Source organism: Sciurus carolinensis, chromosome 2 (genome assembly GCF_902686445.1).
Source record: "Sciurus carolinensis chromosome 2, mSciCar1.2, whole genome shotgun sequence".
NCBI lineage: Eukaryota > Metazoa > Chordata > Mammalia > Rodentia > Sciuridae > Sciurus > Sciurus carolinensis.
The window spans coordinates 173,363,223-173,382,641 of record NC_062214.1 but is presented as its reverse complement, the minus strand read 5'-3'; the positions used below and the strand labels follow the sequence as shown (position 1 = coordinate 173,382,641).

At 39.1% G+C, this 19,419-nt stretch overlaps 2 protein-coding genes across 2 annotated transcripts in view; both read left to right on the top strand.

The window, feature by feature from the left end:
• Positions 1-13,488, top strand: part of Tmed10 (transmembrane p24 trafficking protein 10) — a 37,748-nt gene extending 24,260 nt beyond the window's left edge. The window contains exons 3-5 of the mRNA XM_047539594.1: positions 93-166; positions 9,825-9,951; positions 10,362-13,488. Coding sequence (XP_047395550.1) covers positions 93-166; positions 9,825-9,951; positions 10,362-10,483 — 323 coding nt within the window. The 3' untranslated portion in view covers positions 10,484-13,488. The remainder of the gene's footprint in view (positions 1-92; positions 167-9,824; positions 9,952-10,361) is intronic.
• A 4,700-nt stretch (positions 13,489-18,188) lies between these two features.
• Positions 18,189-19,419, top strand: part of Nek9 (NIMA related kinase 9) — a 37,191-nt gene continuing 35,960 nt past the window's right edge. The window contains exon 1 of the mRNA XM_047539504.1: positions 18,189-18,566. Within this exon, the coding sequence (XP_047395460.1) occupies positions 18,348-18,566 (219 nt within the window). The 5' untranslated portion in view covers positions 18,189-18,347. The remainder of the gene's footprint in view (positions 18,567-19,419) is intronic.

Below are 19,419 nucleotides of genomic sequence, written 5' to 3'. Positions count from 1 at the left end.
GAGAAGATAGGGGTGAGGGAGAGGGAGGTGGGTGGGTGATTTCCCGGAATTTTAAATATTCTGCACAATGATTCTTTTGATTTCTTTCTCAGGAACAGGGCGGATACCTGACCAACTCGTGATCCTAGACATGAAGCATGGAGTGGAGGCGAAAAATTATGAAGAGGTACGTGTTGCTGCAACAGCCAGAGGAGGCAGTAGTGTGCTGTGCTGTCAGATTCTGTGCCTTAGTCAGGCCAATAGGCTATGTTTTGTCCAGAGGCTGTTTTTCTCAGCAGTCATGTGACAACCAGCTATGATCTTATTAATACAAAAAGTTGTATTAATGGCCTTAAATAGTAATTCTGGTTGTGCCATCAGCCAGAGGACTGAACCAACTGTCCCTTAGAGATGTTGCACTCAAGCATATGCCATGAGCCCTCTTGAGGCAGAAGCCAGGTATATGTAGTAATAATTTTTAAAAGCTAAGCTTCAGTTATGTGTTGATGTCGAAGGTTAAAAAAGGTGGTTTGTTTTTAGTTCCGAAGACTGTTCCCCCAGAGCCAACGACTAGGTATATATCTAGAATGTGAATTTAATGCTGTTTAGTCTTGAACAATTCTGATGTCTTTTAGAAACAAGCATAGCCAAAAAACCCAGCTTTTAATTAAAACAATTTCAAATTTTAAGAAAGAAGGCGGGATAGAGGAGAAAACTGCAAGAAATAGTGATAATGAGTAGAAAGGAAGTATTAGAGAGTAATTAAAACGTGTTTGAATGACAGGGAAGTGGAGGATACATGGGATAAGGAGAAGAATGACAGGCTTTTTCATCTGTATTTGAGACTTTGAGGGCAGCACAAAATGATTTCAGATGAAGAGTTTTGTTTTATTTTTTTGGTACCAGGGATTCAACCCAGGGGTGCTCAACCACTGAACCACATTCCCAGCCCTTTTTAATATTTTATTTAGAGACAGGGTCTCGATGAGTTGCTTAGGACCTTGCTAAATTGCTAAAGCTGTCTTTAAACTCAAGGTCCTCCTGCCTCAGCCTCCCAAGTTGCCACCATACCTGATTGAAGAGCCAGGGACAGTGGCTCATGCTTTTAACCCCAGCAACTCAGGAGGCTGGGCAGGAGGATTGCAACTCTGCCCCTTAGTGACACACTGTCTCAAAACAAAAATTTAAAAGGACTGGGGTGTGGCTCAGTGTTGGAATGCTCCTGGGTTATATCTCCAGTACTGCAAAAAAACAAAAACAAAAATGAAGAGCGCCTTTGAAAAACCACAAGAACTATTTAAGACTGATAACTGTACAGAAAGTTGAAAAAATTTCTTTCCCAGCCAAGCAGCACCTGAAGGCATGAAGAAGTGGAGTACAGGATATGTTAGTGACTTTTGTAGAATGTAATCTAAATAAATGAAGAAAATTTGTTTCAAGTGATTTAGGAGAGTTTTCTAAGAATGGCCAGAACTTTAGAAGAGGCGTATCCTAAAATGGACGAAGACTGGAAGTGACTGGTTATTTCTGCAACAGGAAGTAGTAGTATTAACAATTGCAGCTCCCTGGGTCTTTCCTCTTTCCCCTTGTTTAGGTGGACAACACTTGAACAGATAGAGTTATTTGGAGGCAATAGATAGGAGCACGTGATCCAGCAATGAATGGAAGACAGTTCCTAGTAGAGACTTTGACTTGATTGTTCTCCAGGTTAGTGCAAGTAAAAGAAATAAGAAGCAAGAGAGCCTCTTCATTTGATGAATTTAAGAGTAAACTGAAAAATCTTTTTAAACTTCCATGATTCAGAAGAGCCTTAATTACATTTACATAAGATAATGTATGTTAAAGTGCTGTTGTGAGATACAAAATACTAAGAAAAATGTTGTAGGTATTATGCAAGAGTAGATAAAATGGTTTTCAGTTTGTGGTTACTGCTACCATTCCCCACCATGGGTCATTCTCCAAGCAGCTATATAATTTTGCCTGTTGTGATTGTTCTCCAATATAGTGTCTGTCATTAATGAATATTTTTTAAGTAACAGGGCACCTGATACCCTATTAGACTTGAGACCTAATTTGTTCCCCCTTGAAAACCCTTGACATTATTTTATCTTTACGAAAAGAGCAATGTGGGCACCACTGTTTGACATTTTAGAACCACTGTACCTCCTAGAATCCTCATTATCCTTGGGCTTTATTAACTCTGGGAAAAGGACTTTATATCTTTTTTGACCTTCTACTTAACCCAAGAGGGGAATCCCTAGCAGAAAGGAAGTCACATTGCTTCCTTTGCCTGCTTCCTGCTTGGGATGTTTGGCACATCCTAACCCTTCTTTACGCACATGATTACAACACAGCTCTAAGGTTCCGCTTCTTAACCACCCACCTCTCCTCCCCACTACATTCCTTATGAGCCCTCTGCCATCCCCCAAACAATAGAGGCAGAGGAGGTGAGGTGGGTATAACAGGTCAAAGACCAGTCCTTTTTTCAGTCTGTGGCTCCATTGAACCTTTGTTAGAAACAGCTATTAGTAGTTCCTGGGCTAATAATGTCTGTAATAAGAATATGGATAATAGAAGCACTTTGTTCCCTGGTTAATTGCCAGAGAGCACTGAGCATATTTAGAGTTCAAGGCATTTAATTTTAGGCCCTTCAGATAATGGAGAGCTTTTACGCCCAAAGAATTTGGATCCTTTGACATCAGCTAAGATTCATAAAGGCAGCACATTTCTTTTCTTTGGTTTATTTTCCTCACATCCAACATATGTTGGATCTCTTCCTCATATTCTGAAATCCCATGTGGTCCTGAACAATTCAGTAGTAATTATTATCTTAATAGCTGGGTGAAGTACTGTATTACCTATCTAAAATGTTATGGAGGACTTAGTTAATGCCCTTGAAATTGCTGTATAAACACGTACAAATGTGAGATGATATTATTTGGAAGACATAGTGCTTGCCATGTGTTAAAGAAGCATAAAGTTATGTGGCTTTAAAAAAGAAAGAATTCTTATGTCCTCAGAAATAAAGCACTTTTGATTCCCTGTGTTGTATTTTAAGAACTTAGGCTGGGCATGGTGGTACACTTCTGTTATCCCAGCTATTCAGGAGGCTGAGGCAGGATGATTACAAATTCAAGGCCAAACCAGGCAATGTAGAAAAGACCCTGTCTCAGAATAAGAATTAAAAGGGGCTGAGGCTGTAGCTCAGTGGTAGAGTGCCTCTGGGTTTGGAACAGCCCAATACTGCCAAAAAAGAAAAAAGAACTTCTGGCCACTTTATTGCTATTGCCTCCTGGGGCAGAGGAGCATCTTATAGATTGATTACATGAATCAAGCTATTTCTTTTTCATTTGTGCTATGTAGAGTAGTTGTTTTCAGGAACTTGTCTGATTGTGCAGCTCAGCAAATTAAGGCAGGTACTGTCTCATAAAGAAGTAATTCTCTGACCCATCGTCTAATTTCTGAACTGTGTATGGTCCCTTCTTGCTGTGGATGTCAGCATTTTCAGAGTTCTGTTTTGCCTAGGGGTTCTGTTAGTCTGTTATTTGCTATCAACACATATATTCAAACACAGTGCTGGTTGAAGCCACAGCTGAAGACATTCCAAAACTTTCTCTCGAAATATTGTACCTCATTTGTGTACAATGACTCAAAATGCAGTCTGTAAAAAATTAAAAGATAAATAAAAAAGTAAAAAAAAAACTGTTTCTCTGGATGCCTTCAGAGAGGAGGAGTTGCGCTTCCAGAGCCCCTTTCATGACACAAGTTAAATGAAAGAACTATGCACCTGATGCATAGTTGGTCAGTTAGTAGATTTTAGCTCCTTTCTCCTGTTTTGGAAGCTGCCAAGTAGCCATGACAGGATAAAATCTTTCTAAACTTCTGAACTTTCTTAATTATTGGGACTTATTTTGGCACCTTCTTAGCCTTTTGAACTTCTATGAGTAGTAGGCTGATGATTCATATGCTCCCTACCCCAAGGTGTAAGTAGATTTGTCCTTGGATATCACTCATCATCTTTACCTTGATCGTGTTAAACTAAATGGTCCTGACATACTGCTGTACTTTTGGAGTTTGTGCAGAACATAGAGGCAAAAAAACTAATTTGATTGAATTTGGAAGCTTCTCTTGTGAGTCTCATTGCTCCACCAAGGAAAAGAATATAAGTTTCCTAGAAGCTGGATTCACACCCTTGTTTTAGGAAGCAGTTTTTTGGAGAGGTAGCTCCTTTCCTTGGTATAGTTACATATAACTCTGAACTCTGTAGATTCAAATCATCAGTAGAGTGGTAGATTTGTTTATGGGTAGGAGGAGTTTAATTTAATAATATTTGGGAGGTGTTTCAGATACAAAGGGAAAGCCTATAAATTTTAGCTTTTCCCAGCCCTACCTACTATCTGTTGCATGTAAGCAATAGATGTTGTGGTAGAAAGGGCCTTCTCTCAGGTAATGGGCCTCAAGAATATGAGTGCCGAGTGAAAAGAGATGCAAAGTGCTCTTTGCACACAGGAAGCACTTGCTCAAGCCAGGGATCAGCAGCACTTAATTAGTAGGAGAAGAGAAGACCACGCCAACACATGAGGTGGAAGTGCTTACTGTGTTTTAGTATTTAGCTGTAAATTATTTTCATTTCCTTGGGTTTGGGGGGCTAAACTGTGAGGGAAGAGGATTAAAATCAGAACAAATTTGTGAATATGACGATGTATGATTGTTAATCATGTGGCACGATATAAGCGTCCTAGGGTTTTAGGAAGGAGGAATTGGTGTGGACAGGAGTGGTTGAAAGGGTCTTCATGGATAAGGTCTGAAAGATGTAGGATTTGAGAACAGCTTGTGTGCTTCTGGAAGTCAAGGGTTCTGTTCTTGGGTTTTATAGCAGAGCTTTGCAGTTTTGATGCTAGATGAATGCTTTGGTGACCCTGGGTAGGGAGTCAAGTAACCATGGTGTGCTGCTAATCCTCGTCTGCCACCTAAAGGGCCAAGTAACTTTATGGGCTCTTTAGTTTCCTCATTTGTAAGAGGCACTCATTGTAACGGCTACACACAACATACGAGGGGAGTGCCACCCCCTGGTGGAGAACCTGTGGTACACATTGTCCTGTGGTCCACCTTTGTCAAACTGCTGACAAAACATCCCAGGCTTCCAGCCATAGGAGAGAAGTAGGCTAGAAGTGCCCTGGCCTGCCTTCGTGGATCCTCCTCCAGGTAAAATGTTCAGAAGAGCAGAACAGTAAGTGGGGATTTGATACTGAGCTTTCTTTCTTAGCTTTTTTACTGACTATGATATAAAGATTCTTGATATTCATTAATGATAGATACTTAGTTCTGGGCAAGCGAGGAGAGTCTTCGTGAGAATACTTAACTAGAATTTGGTTTAAAATTTTCCTCTATTACCTACAAAAATGGTAATGGGGGAAAGCGAGGAAGCTCATTAGTCAAACCAACTGGACAACTTATTTAGATCCTTGTGACCCTAGTAGCTTGTTTACTTTATTTTACTTATTTATTTATTTGTGGTGCTGGGGATTGAACCCAGAGCCTTGTGCATGTGAGACAAGCACTCTACCTAACTGAGCTACATCTCCAGTACTTCACTTTTGATTCAGGAAGATTTTAGTGTAGTCTTCTGATTTTCTTTGTCTAATTTCTAGTATCTGTAGAGTTGGATTTCAGTCCTAGCATCAGCACACTGAGACCTGGGGAAGTTATTTAACATCTTGAGCCTTAGTTTCCTTGTCTGAAAACTTATGGATAATACTTTCTGGGGTAATGGGATTGAATGAGATCATAGGATGTAAAATACCACATTCCGAGTATGTACTAATCGGTCTGCTTTTTTTCATCTCTTTCCCCAGTTTATCTTCAGTCTGACTTTTGGTCCTTTTATTTGCTATTATCACACCACCTTCTCCTAAACATAAGAATATGTGTGTATATGTGTGTGCCTGCCCAAACACCCTCTATTCTAGTTTCCAGCATATTAGACTCCTTATGTCGACACTATTCATAGTCTCCAAAGCAAGGCCTACACACCTTAAATGTTCTCATCTCTTTCAATATCCTCTCCCAATTTGTGAGACCCCCGCTTAACTTCTGTTAAGTTTTTCCTTATTCTCCCAGTTAGAATCATTCTCTTACTACTTTCTTTCCATTCTGCTTTTCATGTGTATCTTTGTAAAAGTCAATAAATAATGCTTATATTTTAACTATAGCTTTATATGTGAGACTTTCCACCTGTGAGCTTAATGTGGTAACTTAGCTTCATGTCTTGCACACACTAAGCCCTCAAAGTATATTTTGTTAAGATCTTTAAAGGTTTAAACAAAACAAAAATGGGTTGGGGTTGTAGCTCAGTGGTAGAGCATTTGCTTAGCATGCATATGGTCATGGGTTTGATCTCAAAAAAAATCATGCAAACTTTGTATACTTGTTTTAAACTAATCATAAAAGTCTATCACTAATTCTAAATTTTTCTTGTAATGAAAAGTTTTTTACCACCCACTTCTTAACTTGATGTGTGCCTATGTGCTTCTTTCCCTTTCCTCCCCATCTATCAGTTACTAATCTTTCAGGCCTTCTTGATTTACTTGTCAATTTTCAATCCAGTTTAATGGTTTCCTTTTATAATCAAATAGCTTTATAATTATGAGTTTCCACCTCTTCTTTACTCTTTGTTTTATTTTTGTCTTTGGACATAATTACTTTTTATTTGTTTCCATTTTAAAAATAAACAGTAAATTTGTTTCTCATAGTTTGAAAGGCTAGGAAGTCCAAGGCCTGGTTGCCAGCCCAGTCAGAGTCTGGTGAGGGCCCACTTTGGGTTGCAGACTGCTGTCTTCTTACTGTGCTCTCAAATGTCAAGGCAGATGACCTTCCTTAACACCATTTAGTTGCCAAGTCATTCAGAGTTCAGTTGTTGGAACAGTTTTTTGTTCCTTGATTCCTTTTCCAATATTATTTTGATTTCTAGGTTTAAGCGTAGAAATATATTTGCAATGTTGTTTTAGGCACTTGGGTTTTCTTTAAGCTTTCTAGATTTTAAGTTGATATCAACAGCAAAGTAGTTATTTTAGGGCAGTAATTTTTTAAAATGGGATCTTCATTCCACTAATAAATAGTAGAATAGTTTCCTGAAGCAAGAATGGGATTCATTGAGGAAATAAAATTGATTTAGAAGATAGAAATTGGACAGTTTGGTTATGAATAGAGGCAGAGTTCCGAGCAATACCTACACTAGAAGAAGATTTGCATATAGATACAGAAACATAAGTAGTGTGGATTTTAACAAGATCTGGAAAAATATATACGGAGTTCATAACCATCGTTAACTCTGAAAAAGAATGTGGGAATTTGGGAGTTGAAGAACTACCAAGGTAGAATTTCGGTTTTTGTTTTCTTTGCTTCTGAATAGTTAAAAGTTTTAGCAGGAGTACATATTTATGTGTGCTTATACAATTAAAAAATAAATATTGGAAAAGCATTTGGATTAAGTTTTTTGAGCTATTACTTACAAAAGCTACCGTTGGTACCAGATTTAATTCTATCCTATTTTTTTGGGTTTTAGGCTTGTCATCTAACAAAAAATATATTATTTTCAGCCAGCAGAGGCACAGCCATAGTTTCACTTCCAGTTCCTTTTGCAAGTTTCTATTTAGGCAATCTTAAATAATTTAGGTCTAAGAAGTTTCATGTCATGTCATTATACTATCTCATTCAGGAAGCTTTGGAGGGAAAGTTTAGAGCAGGAGGGAAATTGTTAAGCAGGCTAAAGTTCAGCTTATTATATATCTTTTATATTGGTATCCAGCATTTTGCAAATTTAAGAAAATGTGTATACAATGGAACAAAATCACAAATCTGTCAGCATGTTTTTGTGTACTTCAAATATAAACTGTGTGTGTGTGTGTGTGTGTGTGTGTGTGTGTGTGTGTGTTACTGGGGATTGAACCCAGGGGCTCTCCAGCACTTGCTACATCCTAAGTCCTTTTTATTTTTTATTTTGAGGGAGGATCTCACTAAAAGTTCCTGAGGCTGACCTCCAATTTGCAGTCCTCCTGAGTAACTGATAACAAGTGTGCACCACCACACCTGGCTTTCTGTCCCAATCTTAATGGCAGGTTCTAATTTTTTTTTAAATGTTTTTTTGTTCTTCACACATTCAAGGAAGAATATAGGTAAACAAAGAACATAAAAGTCACCCTTAAACTCTTCCCATTCATCCCATGTAAACTGATGTTAACATTTAAGAGAGGGAAGGAACAAGGAAGACATTGGACAAAGGAGAAGAGAAAGTGGGTATTCTATAGAGAATTTTAGTAAAATAGGGGAATAGGAAGTAAACAAGCAGATATAGAGCAAGAATTGTTGAAGAAATCCCACTGTGGGAAAAACTTGAGAGCAACGGACATGTAGGAATTTCAAGGTATGGGAAATTCTGGTGGTTTATCCATCTTAAAGGAAATCATGAGCTCCATGTGGCATGCACCTATAGTAGCAACTACTTGGGAAGTTGAGGGAGAACGATTGCTTGAACCCAGGATTTCCTCCTAGGCAACATAGGGTGGCACCTGTCTGTAATCCCAGCAACTCGGGAGGCTAAGACAGGAGAATCGGAAGTTCAAGGCCAGCCTCAGCAACTTTAGGATGCCCTATCTCAAAATTTTAAAAGGGGCTAGGTATATAGCTCAGTGGTAGTGTGTCCCTGGGTTCAATCCCCACCAAAAACAAACAAAAAACCCCAAAAGTCAAAATTGATAAGAAAACAATGTAGAATAATGAAATCCTTGCTCATGTGATATATGCCTCTAGATAGACTTTCTCACATCATTCATTTCTCAGTATACAAGGAAATCTTTAGAGATTTCTTTTGATAACCAGAGTATCATTCTTAAAGTGATGCATGCCTGTAATTCTAGCAACTCCAAGGCCGAGGCAGGAGGATCACAAGTTTGAGACCAGCCTCAGCAACTTCGCAAGCCCCTGTCTCAAATGAAAAGGACTGGGGATGTAGCTCAGTGGTGGAATACTCTGGTATTGATCACCAGTACTGCAAAAAATAAATGAGTAAACTAAAAACCTTAGTGTAATAGTTTTGATTAAATGTGGAATTCGTTGTGGTTCCGAGTTCTAAAATAAACCTTAAAGTTGTAGGATTAATATGAGCAAACCATGGACTAGAGGTATAACTTAGAGGTGGAGAGCTTGCCTAATGTACAAGGCCCTACGTTCAATCCCCAGCAGTACCAAAAAAAAAAAAAAGGTGTATGAGCAAACCAGAATTCTCTAATTCTATATTTTGAGTTTTACCTTAATGTTGTAGCAATACATACTTTCTCATTTTTGTGTATTATTGGGAATTCAGTGAGTTTTCCCTTCTAAAACTAGTTTTGACTTTTATGACTCACACTTATTATACTAATAATACTGTCTCTTTCCTAGACATGAATGGAAGGGTAAATAAAAGTAAAGTGCTTTATTAAAGTCAAAAGTTCAGGGAAACGAGTATGTTTTACTTTACAGTCTACCACATTATAGTTATGAAGAAATTATAATCAAAATTAAAGTATCTTAAAAGATATAAATAATTCATAGGAAGGGTAAAAGGCCAGGTTTTAAAATCTGTTAGGATGATTGATGAGAGAATCTAAACCTACTATTTTTTGGGGGGGAGGCGGATGCTGGGGATCGAACCCAGGGCCTTGTGTTTATAAGGCAAGCACTCTACCGACTGAGCTATCTCCCAGCCCCTAAACCTACTAACTTCTAAAAAGATGTCTCTGTTGCTTTGTGTTCCTAACCAGAGCAGTGTTTTCAGGGAGTAGATTCCTAATTTATTTCTTTTCCAGATCGCAAAAGTTGAGAAGCTCAAGCCATTAGAGGTGGAGCTACGACGCCTAGAAGACCTTTCAGAATCCATTGTTAATGATTTTGCCTACATGAAGAAGCGAGAGGAAGAGATGCGTGACACCAATGGTGAGAGAAAGGCAGCTCTTATTTCTCAAAAAGTGAACCCTAAAGGAGACAAATCCCCAAACATTAAATTTTGGTGTACCCTTTTCTCAGTTTTGCAAAAGTGGGGGTTTATGGAAGGAAAATTGATGTTTCAGTGCTGTGCTAAGAGTAAATCAACCTTGTTAGAGTCGAGTTTTCTTCCGTGATGCACTTGATCATATCCTCTGTTGGCTTATAGTTTGTCAGATCAATAGCACTAATCTTTGTAATTTTTAGCATTTATACATAGAATTATCTTTCTTTTTTTTTAATTATCTAAGGTCCTACTCTGAGACCTAGGGACAGAGTGAAGTTCATTAATGGCCTTTTCCCTCTGGTCATTGGTCAGCCAACTGAGGAAGCTTACTTCTTTACATGCTTTTGTCTTTTAGAGTCAACAAACACTCGGGTCCTGTACTTCAGCATCTTTTCAATGTTCTGCCTTATCGGACTAGCCACCTGGCAGGTCTTCTACCTGCGTCGCTTCTTCAAGGCCAAGAAGTTGATTGAGTAATGAGACCCAGTCTCTTCCTCCCTCATGAATCTCAGCCAGCAGAACATCGCTGGGACATGCCTTGCCTAAGGCATCCTACTAACAGCACCATGAAGGCACATTGACGCTTTCTTGCCAGAACTGATCTCGTTTGGGAGGACGTGGGGTACTACCTACACCCAACAAGTCAAGGAGGGACTTCTTTTTAACTCGGTAGGATTTGGACTGGTTTTGCAACAATAGGACTATTATTAGAGTCACCCATGACAAAAAAACAGGGGTTACCTAGATGATGCCAAAGCCAGCATTTGTCTGGGTTTCCTCGTGTGATCTGTTTGCACCATGTTTGCTTTCCTTCTTCCACTTGCTCACCAGCTTGGGCTTTCACTCTAGTTCTTTTACCAGGATTCATATGACCATGTTGAACTTGTTTCATACTGATTGTTCTCTTTGGGTTTCCTTCTGAAAACACCTGGCCCTTAGCTGAAATGTTTACATAGCTTCTGGTGATATCCTTTCATAATTTTATGTCTTTTAAAAGGGTCGTGAATGTGATACCTTATAAAAGTGAACTCAGAACTGTAGATTACTTCTTACAGAAAATCTCATTTTAGACAATTAAAATGTTTGCGTGCAACTGCTTGATTTTTTTTTCTTTTTGTGTATGTATATTAGTTCTGTGCAGTTTTATCATGTGTCTAGAGTCATGAGACCATCACAAGCTACAGGACAGTTCCATCACATGGATCCCTCCTACTGCCCTTTTATAGCCGCAGCCACCTCCCTCCTATTTACCCCTTTACCCCAAACTCTGGCTACTACTAACCTGTTTATCATCTCTATAATTTTGTTGTTTAAAAAATGTTATATAACAGTATAGAATGTGACTTTTTGAGATTTACTTTTTTTACTCACCATAATTCCCATGAAATTCATCCAAGTTGTTACATTTTATCAATAGTTTGTTTCTTATTATTGCTGAGTAATATTCCGTGGTTACAGATGTACCACCCAGCCTGTTTAACCATTCATCCTCTGAAGGACAGATGGGTTTGTTTTCAGTTTTAGGCCTTTACTAATTAAACTTCCGCGAATTTTTGTGTATAGGTTTTTAGGTGAGCATAAATTTTCATTTTTAAATTTATCTGGGATAAATGCCCAAAAAGGGCAGTTGCCAGGTTCTGTGGTAAAAGCACATTTAGTTGTATAAGAAATCCCTACTCTTTGCAGAGTGGCTGTACCATTTTACATTTCTATCAGCAGAGTATCACTGATGAGTTTCTCTTCATCCTCACCAACATTGGGTATTATTACTATTTTTTAAATTTAGCCATTTGAATAGCTGTGTATAATGTCACATTATGGTTTTCATTTGCATTTTCCTAATGGCTAATGGTGTTGAACATCTTTTCATGTGCTTGTTTGTGATTTGTATATCCTCTTCAATGAAATATTTGTCTTTTTGCCCATTTTCTAATTGGATCATTTATTACTGTTGAGTTTTGAAAGTTTCTTATTTATCCTAGATAAAAGTCCTCTATCAGATATGTGGTTGCTTGAATTTTTAACATCACTTTTACCAAGGAAAAGTAAGTAAAATTTACCAGTTCTTCTTGCATGGCCAATCACCAACTTAATTGAGGCATAGTAGGTATCAAATAGTTATCTAGGAGGGTCATGGAGAGAGTAAATACTTGAAAAATATATGTTGTGAAGGCAAAACCAAGAATTACATGTGGGAGTGTGAGGTGCCTAAAGGCCATACTAATGTGAAAAAGAGAAAATATGGAGCTGGGGTGGAGTACTCTCCTTGGATGCATGAGGCCCCAGCAAAACACACACACACACACACACACACACACACACACCTACCCACAGAGTGGATACAGTGATGATGTTTATAAAGAAGAAAACTGTAACTTGAAATCTTTCCCACTTCCCCCAGGAAAGTAGGAAGGAGTCCATCCTTTCTGGAATCTCTTTTTAACCCTGCTGACTGTTACAGAGCTTGTCTAATTGAGTGATAACAATTACTGGACTTGGGCCCATGTCACTTGCAGTTAAGCAGAATATGGAAATTATCAAAGAACACTGTTGTGATGACATGGATAAAGTGTGGAGGTGAAAGAGGGCATGATTTATGTTAAAATGTCAGGCTAGTCTGTCAGTGTTCTAGTTACTATTAATATAAAAGCTTTTTGGAGGGGAACTCCTGTAAACTCTTGTGCAGCAATAAGCTCTTGCCAACTTGGGCAACACTGCCATCTGCTGTTGAGAAGGGATAGTTGCTGCTTCTAAGAACTTGGCAGTAGATTCCTTGCCATAGGGACAGCAGATGTTGAGAAAGTCTGTAGCATATTAAAAGACAGGATGCATCCAAGTACAGAAAAACATAAACTAGGGGGTTAAGTTCCATCCTTAAACTTTTAAATATAAAATCCTAGCCTATATCATTAGCCTAACAAGAATCTCATATTTCTGACTGGTGCCTTCTCCCATTTTAGAAGCAGCGAAAGCTTCTGTTAGTTATAGTCTTCTCCTCTGAAAAATGTCAAAGAAGAAGGTAGAAGAGGAGAGAATGTTTTACTTTGCTGATGCTTTTGCTTTCAAGTGTGACTTTAAATTTAAGCTTTAGGGAATTAAAATTCTTTAACGTCCCTTCCTTTTACTTATGCCAAAATACCACCTTGGACACTGTATTTTGGGTTTAAAAGTTAATTAATATTATGCCTTGATTTTATCTAAAAGGTCAAAGTATTTGCCTTTGAAAACAGGCTAGTATGAGAGCAAATAAGCTTTAAAAACAGGGCTGTTACCTGCTTTCCTCCGTTTTTTTATTCAGAATGATCTGTATAAGTGGGAACAATTCAGTTCTAAGTAAACTTTGTTATGCGTTGTCCTGAACCCGTCAAAGCCATTTTCTCTTTGTTTAATGGAAAGAGGCATGTGGGATTTATACAGATTCATTTGTGTTGAATTGGGGGGTTTTGTGTAAATTTTCTCAAATAAATGCTAGTAGAAACCATTGTAGGTGTATATTTTTTCTGTTACTTTTGAATATCTCTTTGGATTAGCAATAATTCCTCCATATTCAAAGGATACCTGATTAGAGAAAAAATAATGTTCTTAATTTTACTTCAGGTGGAGATTAGATGAGCTAGTGAAATTTTATTGTACAAAAGTCATATATATGTATATAAAGTAAGTCATGTATAAACTAATAATTCTTATATATATGCATGTATGTATATATGTTTATATATGCCTATGTATTTTTTCAGAAAGCCCAAACATAAGCCAGACATTCTCTGTAACTTCTTTTTGGAAATTTCTATTGGACTTATTCCTCTAGGGAGCCCTCTTCCTTCCCCTCCATTCCTGAACTCTCTCTCCCAATTTGGAACCCCCTGTGACTTGCTTTTTTTGGCCCATCACATCTGTGTAAAACCCCACCACAGGAGGTAAAAGCTATTGTCTCCTTTGCTTTGCTTGACAGTAAACATTTTTTTCATAAAGCTGCTTTTCAAGAGCCAATAAGAAGTGCTTTGTACATTCACTGACCTCTTATTTATCCTCTACCTCCATTCTTCCAAAAACCAGACAAAATTTATTAGTGACACCATAATCTATGAGTTCAATTTAATAGTGGTTCCCAGTTTTTAGGTATAAATTAACATCAAAATGTCATTTCTTAGTGATATTTAACTTTTACAGAAATTATGAATGAGTTCAGCAAAACTTGCAAATGAATTTAATAGTATGATATACTTGTCATGGTGATACATATTTTGTAAATTATTCATTCAGTCTACTGTATCGGTGTCCTATATGTGAGTCACATGTATAAATTAAAATTTCCTGGGGCTGGAGTTGTGGCTCAGTGGTAGAGTGCTCACCTAGCATGGGTGAAGCCCTGGTTCAATCCTCAGTACCATGTAAAAACAAAGGTATTGTGTCCACCTACAACTAAAAAACAATTTAAAATTTCCTAGTATCATATTAAAAAAGCAAAAAGAAAAAGGTAAAATTAAATTTAAATAATAAATTTAACAATATACCCAAATGTTATTGTAACATAGTCACTATTAAAAAATTATTAAAGTATTTTATATTGCTTTTCACATGAAGTCTTTGAAATCCAGTGTGTGTTTTACAGCTGCAGCACATCTCCGTTTAGACTAGCCATACTTCAAGTGTTCAGTAGCTACATGTAGCTAGCAACTGCTTTAGCATACAGTGAAGGATTACACTTTGCTTGGTCTTTGGTAGATTCTTTAATCTTTACAATAACATTGTGGCTTCTGGTAGTCCACCATCCACAAATTGGGAACTTCTGCAATATATCATAAGTATTCATTTGTTAAAATATGAAAATAGTCTGTTTTGACCAAGGACACCTTAAAATGAATTATGCCTTTAGAATAAATGTTGAGTGTTTCTGGACTTAATATTCAAAGTCAGATGATTAGTTTCATTATATCCAGTATAATGAGGAATTTGGCATAAGGGCTCTGTTCTTACCTGCAAGAGGATGTTTTTCTGTTAAGCTTATGACATAGTGTTATAACTAGAACAGTTCACAATTTTAGGCCAGTTAATTGTAGAAAACCTATCTAGTTCCTCATTGGAAAGGTGCTGGGGAAAAATTTTTTGACCAAGAATTGACCTAGGGGCACTCAACCACTGGGGCCACATCCCCATCACTTTTCTATTTATTTTGAGACAGGGTCTCAATAAGTTGCTTTTGGCCTGGCTAAATTCCTGAGACTGGCTTTGAACTTGGGATCCATCTGCCTCAGCGCCACTGGGATTACAGGTGTGTGCCACCATGCCTGGTTTGAAAAAATAAAATTTTTAAGTTGTGGTGGAAACCTATTAAGTTTCTCAGAATGAAAGTTACACTTCTGATTTTAATTTTTTTTTTCCATTCTTTCAGCCTCTCCCTCCCAAAAAAAAAAAAAAAATATATATATATATATATATGTGTGTGTGTGTGTGTGTGTGTGTGTGTGTGTATTTAGCACCTAGTCTGTTAAACAAAATTAACAGATTAACAGAATTAACAGTTAAGTCAAGCTAAGATCTAGAGTAGATCCAGTTAAATGAGAGTTAATGTCTATCCTCAAAGTGCCTTCTAATGGAAATATGAAATGGCATCTACCTAAAATGATCTCCCTACTTTGCTTAGCTAATCGCTGACTTAATGCTTTGGCTGTTCCTCCAGCAAATTTGGCTTGGAAAGATGCCCCTCCAAAATTCCTTTCTAGAATTTTGTATTTTTATACCATTTATACAAACTATTATGATTGCCTGGTTATTTTCTACTATAGGAACTAGAAACTTCATAAGAGTAGAAACCACATGTATTTTATTCTGTGTTATATCCCAGAAGCTGGCACACATTTGTTCAATGAATTAGTTGAAATCAAAGATACTTGTAAAATTTAGAGCCCTGGGGTGAAACCAGCAAAACTAATGAGTCGTCAATCAAGCAGTCTTACATTTTGGGTTTTTTTTTAAATGTTACATACATACGGGATAACAACCTGATATTTATTCAACAAGTAATTTTGGGGCCTCTACTGTAATGCCAAGCACTTTTCTAAGCCCAGATTTTATATATATCCTTGAACAAGAGCAAAATCCAGGTTCTTATGGAACTTATAGTCTGATGAGTGAAGATAATAAACAAGATAAATGCATCAGCATTTTATAGGTAAGCATTCTGAAAAAATAAGGAGTGGCATTATAGGATATGAAGGCTAAGTTACTTTGGATTCAGTTGGATGTGAAGAGCTAGCAATGGAAAACATTCAGTATAGTGCCTAGAACATAACTCTCAAGTTAAGTACATGTGTAGTAGGAGTAGATCATCATGAAGGCTGGTACACTAATACAAATACTGGTTCCAGATAAGGGAAGACAGAAGTTCCGTTGTACTCTCCATTCAGACCCAATGCAGAATGTTATGCAGACTGCAGGATTTATATATTGAAAGGCACACTGATGAATTATAGAGAGGCCAGGGTGTGAACTCAGTCCTCACATCCCTCATCCCATTCTACCAAATTCTATCTTCCTTCTATATTTTCTATTTATGTCTACTTATATAAAAAACAAAACAAAACAAAAAAAAACAGAAGAGAATCTCTGGAATGCTTACATCTACCTTACCAATGATATCCCAACTAATAAAGTTCTAAATATCTCTCAGATTTCTTAAATCTGAACTTCCTCTTCATTCACTGATAATGTGTCAGCACCTCTTCTTAAAATATAAATTGCCTCGTAACTCGTCTCTCTGCCTCCAGTTTTCATCCTCTACGTGGTCATCAGAGTTCTTCATAAATTATAATTTGGGCCTTAATCCAAGGTGGCCATATTTAGTATCTGAGCTGGGTGTTCATGCAAAAGAAGGCTTTGTTACTCTTGTAATCTCAGTTTCTCTGGAGGCTAAGGCAGGAAGATTGTAAATTCAAGATCAGCCTGGGCAATTTAGAACCTATCTTGAAAAAAGACTGGGGATAGCTCAGTGGTAGAGCACTCACCTAGCCTGTATGAGCCTGTGGTCCAATCCCCAGCACCACAACAAAAAGGCTTTATTAATTATGCTGGGGGAAAAAAGACAAACAGGGGCTTCCCTAGAAAAGCTGGACATGCAGTTACTACTCATCTGCTTAAAAATCTCCAATAATTTTCCATTGCCCACAAGAAACCCCAAACTCTGAAAAGAGGTTACATCTTCTACCTCACATGCACCCTGGACTCCAGCCACATGACCTCTTAGCTCCAACGCATCCTGCTTTTCCATGGCTCTGGAGCCGATTGCCGGGTGTGACCTCCCAACTTCTCTTAATTAGCTGTGTCACACTGAGCAAGTTACTTGCCATTCTGTATTTTAGTTTCTGTAAAATGAGAATATGAGAATTAAGTGCTATAATATATGGAAAAACATTTAGTATAGTGCCCAGAACATAATCCTAAATAAATGTTAGCCATCATCCCTGTGCTGTAGGTCACATTTCCGCAACTTTATTAAAAAAATTTTTGGCCATGTGATATTGCTCAAGGTCACATAACTGATGAAAGGTATTGCTTATTGTGCTGCAATTTTCTTGATATGAGGGCAGGGAGCATCTTACTGCAGATTCTCCATTTCCAAATATACTCAAAACAATGCTTGAAATCAGATGGTCAAAGATCTAGAAAAACACACAGGAGGCTATTGATTTGGAAAAGAAGGGAGTGGAGAGTGTTGGGAGAGTTGACTGAAATTATTTTGTAGTTGTAAAGAAGAGGGAATCTGGGGTGGTCCGAGGAAAAAGAACTGGACCCACTGAGATGGCAGGAGAGTATCAACTTGCTATCTTTACTACAGTATCTCTAAACAAGAGCGCTGCCCAACGTTGGAAGGGACTACTTCCCCAATCACCACTCGTGTGGGAGGTCTGACGCCCAGGTGAGATTAGAAGACCTCTGGACCTCCAGGTAGTAAGGAAACCTGGCCAGGGATGCAGGGAAGCAGCTGCTGAGCCCGGAGAGCGTTCCTTCGGTGACGCCCTGACCCTGCGGAAGCTGGGCCGTTCCACCTCGCTCTCACCACGCGCCCGCCAACCTACGCCGGAGATCACACTTTTCCCCACCGCCCGAGGGGGAATGCCGGATCAGCTGAACTAATCAAGTGGGCAAGCGAAGGCGGGGGAAACTTGGCTGGGCCGGAAACACCCAGATCTGCTTCCGGGTCAGGGGACAGGCGCCACCATGGATCCTCGCGGTGCCGCGGGGCCGACGGAACCGCTGGCCGGCGTCAGAACCGAGTGAAGCGCTGCTCGGCCAGCGCCACCTGGGACACGCAGGCCGGTCCCGGAGAACCGCGGCCGCCGCCATGTCGGTGCTGGGCGAGTACGAGCGGCACTGCGATTCCATCAACTCGGACTTTGGAAGCGAGTCCGGGGGTGGCGGGGACTCGGGCCCAGGGCCCAGCGCCAGTCCCGGGCCGCGGGCCGGCGGTGGCGCGGCGGAGCAGGAAGAGCTGCACTACATCCCCATTCGCGTCCTGGGTCGCGGCGCCTTCGGGGAGGCCACGCTGTACCGCCGCACCGAGGTAGCGGCCCTCGGCTCCGGCCGCTGCCGGGCCGCTTGAGCTCCTCCTTCCCGGTCCCTCCTTCCTGACCTGCTCCCGGCTTTCTCCGCGTCTTGAGCCTCCTTGCATAATGTTTAGACACCCGCAGGGTATATGTGTCAGGGTCTTCACTTTTTCAGCCTACCTGCAGTAGGAATTGGTTAGATCACTGATTTCCACCAACTGGTCATTTTTGTGTAACCCCGGAAACCTGAGCCAATCACTGAACTGTCTGTGAGATTTAGTTTCCCCATCTGTAAAGTGGTACCCACCTTAAAAATCACCTTTTTTTAGGTTATTTTGTGAATCAAGAGAAGGTGCTTTGCAAACTAAGTGAAAGTGGTATGCGAACGTGAGGTGTTGCCAAAATTTACTTCCTCTCCTTGTATTGCTAGCTCTCAAAGGTCGGGCTGGGGAGGAGGGGCATAGCTTCTGAATACCTCAACATGGCTAGTTTTGTCATTATCTTTAAGTTCAGAAGTGATCACCCCATTGGATGTTTTCTTGAACGTCATTGAGGACGATCCCCATGTGTTGGTTTCTTCATTGGTGTTCATCTTGCAGGGTTCATGCGTGGAAAAATAACTTTATTGGTTGGTATAAGCTGTTGGGGGAACGTGGACCAATTGAGAACCCAACATAAGCAAAATAATCTCACCCTCTTCCATCCACTTTTGCATATGTGTATACTTTACAAAAAGCCACGGATCACTGATTCCCAAGTTAGGAACGTATATTCAGAACTCCACAATAATGATTCTACTTTCAAAAACCATAAATTAGATTTGATCACTAGAGTCTAGCTCTAGGACAAACATTTAATCAGAACTTGCTG